Source organism: Myotis davidii, unplaced genomic scaffold (genome assembly GCF_000327345.1).
Source record: "Myotis davidii unplaced genomic scaffold, ASM32734v1 scaffold933, whole genome shotgun sequence".
Taxonomy (NCBI): Eukaryota; Metazoa; Chordata; class Mammalia; order Chiroptera; family Vespertilionidae; genus Myotis; species Myotis davidii.
In genome coordinates, this window is record NW_006285240.1 from 1,903,965 (window position 1) to 1,907,824 (window position 3,860).

At 41.4% G+C, this 3,860-nt stretch overlaps 1 protein-coding gene across 1 annotated transcript in view; it reads left to right on the forward strand.

Annotated features, from left to right (window-relative positions):
- LIPM (lipase family member M) overlaps positions 1-3,860 on the forward strand; it is a 23,465-nt gene that overhangs the window by 16,298 nt on the left and 3,307 nt on the right. The window contains exons 7-8 of the mRNA XM_006755855.2: positions 1,094-1,165; positions 2,323-2,394. Of these exons, the coding sequence (XP_006755918.2) occupies positions 1,094-1,165; positions 2,323-2,394 (144 nt within the window). The remainder of the gene's footprint in view (positions 1-1,093; positions 1,166-2,322; positions 2,395-3,860) is intronic.

Sequence of the window (3,860 nt, forward strand, 5' to 3'; positions counted from 1 at the left end):
TTCTCAAGAAGCATACTCTGAGATGGAAATTAGTGGATAGAGTGATTTTGGGTTATGTGCTTGGGATAACACCTAGAGAAGGGGGTGAAACAGGATTGGGTAGATGGAAGAAAAAAAAAAAATTTTAAAAGCCGTGATATCCCCTTAATGTAGCTGTTCTCACCCTGTGTGTCGCGACCCCTTTGGTGATCGAACGACCCTTTCACAGGGGTCGCCTAAGACCATCCTGCATATCAGATATTTACATTATGATTCATAACAGTAGCAACATGACAGTTATGAAGTAGCAACGAAAATAATTTTATGGTTGGGTCACAACATGAGGAACTGTATTTAAAGGGCCAGAAGGTTGAGAACCATTGCCTTAATGGGAATCTCCAGTGATCCTACAGGGATTTGTGAAGATGGGATGACCCTTCAGAGCTCTCCCAAGTGCAGTGAGAGGGCTGAGTGTTTATACCCCCATATCTGCCGGTCATTTAATGCAGATGACACCGATACTGGGTGATGCCTTGGGCAATACAGCTCTCTGCACCTGGGACAACCCCCAAGGAGGCCCCACAGTAGAGGGCTACCAGCTGGCAGCCCTAAGAACACATCTTTAATCCCTGAAGTCTCTTTATTCTTTGTTTAAGATAATACGATTAATAGCTACCATTTAATAAACATTTCTTATGTGCCAGGCTAGCAATCCTATGAGACAGGTATTATCCATTTCCCACTAGGCAGATTAGTGTCCTGAGATTTAGTGGATTAAATTATTCCCATATCCACCTAAAAATTAAATGGCAGAGCTAGGATTTGAATATAGGCTTGTTCTAGAGTCTTCATCCTTAGTTACTGTAATAAGATTTAAAAAAAATAAATGAGTTCAGATATCTACCGAGAAGCCATCCTCGGATGAAAAATGTAGGTGCTCAGGAATACATTTAGTGGCATGATTATTCATGTGCATATTACTGTTTCATAGATAAGGGGTGATAATTTAATGATGGTCCCATTTCTTAGTCTGACACCTGGAGATTTTCTCTGGACAAAGTGCATGTCTTATGAGTTTTTCCATGTCCCACAAACCACTCATGCTTTGTTACAGAGCCGAGCAAATGTGTACGTCGCTCATTCTCCTGCTGGGACATCTGTGCAAAATATCCTGCACTGGAGCCAGGTAGGAATGATGTTGAATTTGTCCTTTTCCCTCAGTAAGTATCTGTGGGCAAGAGTGCCCTTTTGATAAACCAGGGGTTATTTCATATTTCTTATGAGATGAAATGTAATCTAGAACATTGAAGCTTTTCAGGAGATGGGAGGGAAGGATTGGGCCACGGAAGTCTTTAGTAGACCTTAAAACTGTGAGGGCAGATGCTCCCATTGAGATCTTTCTCTGTCTCTCACCACCTCAAAATGAGGCTGGAGAAGATAATCGGAGGCTCCTCCAGCAGCCCGGTCAAGTAGTAACAAAAGTGAAAGGCAGGACCAATTATCCAAAGAGGCCTCACAGGAGGGAAAGACTAACCTGCAACACAGGAGGGCAAGTCTTGATCACCAGTCACATGAACTAAAGAAGGCAGAGCTGAAGTAAGACATTCGTAATGGATTCAAGGATAATGTGAATGCGAATCATCCTTTTGCCAGTGAAGAAGCACTGAACCTAATAATATTGCTCATTGTAGACGATACAATGGAGTGACCCTGATTGATTGTGGAAATAAGGATGGATATAAGGACAGAGCTAGAGCATAACTAACCTTGGATTCTCATGTATTAAAAATACCACTTTGTTTTTTTAAAAAAAGGGGGGGCTGTTAACTCAAGCAGAGAGTTTTAAGAATAGTGATGGCATCTATAGATCATAAGTATTGGCCCAGCTGCTTTCTGTTTTTGTAACAACTTGGAGCCTAGTGAAATTGTTCTTGTACAGTTGTTATATGAGAGAGAGAGAGAGAGAGAGAGGAGAGAAATATTTTATAATTAAAACTAAAGAATTCTGAATTGTATTAAGTGTCGGTCACCTTCTCGCAGTCACTAGGGAGAGCTTTCCCCTGTAGCCCAAGAGTTGAGCAGATACCATCCATGAATGCAGATGCACCTCTTGGAGTTGTATGACATGGGGGCCAAGTATGTCTGCAGTACAAGCATTTTCTCCCGAAAGGGCCTTCCTCTTGCCTTTGTACTTCCTTGAAGATTATCCTACTGCTGAACAGAAGCCTCAGTCTGCTCTCTGCTTCCCCCACAACTGCAGACTTGGGAGCACATTTCCACCCCTCCTCCCACTCTTTTCCAGCAATACGTTTGAATGCCATGTACATTTTTGTTTCCTTTTAGGCAGCGAATTCTGGGGAACTCCGGGCTTTTGACTGGGGGAGCGAGACTAAAAATCTGGAGAAAGGCAATCAGGTAAGAAAACCAATGCCACCTTTTTGAAGTGCACGGCCAGGTAGGTCTAATGGCAGTTTACTGTAGAGATGGAAATAAAATATGACTATGCGAGTGGAAAATAATAGTCGGGGTTTGACTCCATTTGAAAACGGGGATGTTCACAGCGTGGTCACAAGGCCTGCTGCCTTCACAATGGAGTAGGAGAACTTCTGAGAGGCTGCTCCCATGAAGGGGGCCCTGGGCTTCGTAGGAGCGAGGTGGAGTGGGTTTAGAGAAGGGAGGAATGTGGTCTCTGGTGGCTACTATTACAAGAAGCCTTTCTTGATAAGAAACCCAGAAATCACCAATGAAGACGGCAGGGGTGAGGTTGTTTGTATAGTACAATACAAAGGCCATTCATCTGTGGTTGCCAGAGACAGGGGTGAGGGGTTGGGTGGGAAATGGGTGAAGGGGGTCAAAAGGTACAAACTTCAGTTATAATATAAATAAGTCAGAAGGTATAATGTACAGCATGGAGACTCTAGATCAGCCGTGGGCAAACTACGGCCCGCGGGCCGGATCCGGCCCGTTTGAAATGAATAAAACTATTAAAAAAAAAGACCGTACCCTTTTATGTAATGATGTTTACTTTGAATTTATATTAGTTCACACAAACACTCCATCCATGCTTTTGTTCCGGCCCTCCGGTCCAGTTTAAGAACCCATTGTGGCCCTCGAGTCAAAAAGTTTGCCCACCCCTGCTCTAGATGATAATACTGTGTTGTGCATTTGAAAGTTACTGAGAGTCGACCTTAAAAGTTCTTATTAGAAGCAAAAAAAATTGTAACTACGTGTTGTGATGGATGTTAACTAAACTTATTGTGATAACCATTTCACAATATAATACAATCTTATAACTCAATTTAAAAACCTTGCTGCATAAAGAAAAAGATCATTAATTGGTGAATGAGGATTACTGGGTTAGTCTTGCCTCTACACCAGTGATGGCGAACCTATGACATGTGTGTCAGAGGTGACATGCGAACTCATTTTTTTGGTTGATTTTTCTTTGTTAAATGGCATTTAAATATATAAGATAAATATCAAAAATATCAATCTTTGTTTTACTATGGTTGCAAATATCAAAAAATTTCTATATGTGATACGGCACCAGAGTTAAGTTAGCGTTTTTCAAAATGCTGACACGCCGAGCTCAAAAGGTTCACCATCACTGCTCTACACTATAAACTTGTGTGATCATGGCTAGGCCACTTTGATTCTTCAGACCTCAGGTTTTTTTATCTTTAAACATTGGACTAGATCATTCTTAAGAGTTCACCCTGGTCACACATATAATGATTCTGTAATTTGCAAGTAAAAACATTTTTTTCTATTTTAAAAAATATTTTTATTGATTTCAGAGATGAGGAGAAAGAGAGAGAGAGAGAGAGAGAATGAGATGATGATGATGAGAGAGAATCATTGATTGGCTACCTCCTGCACAC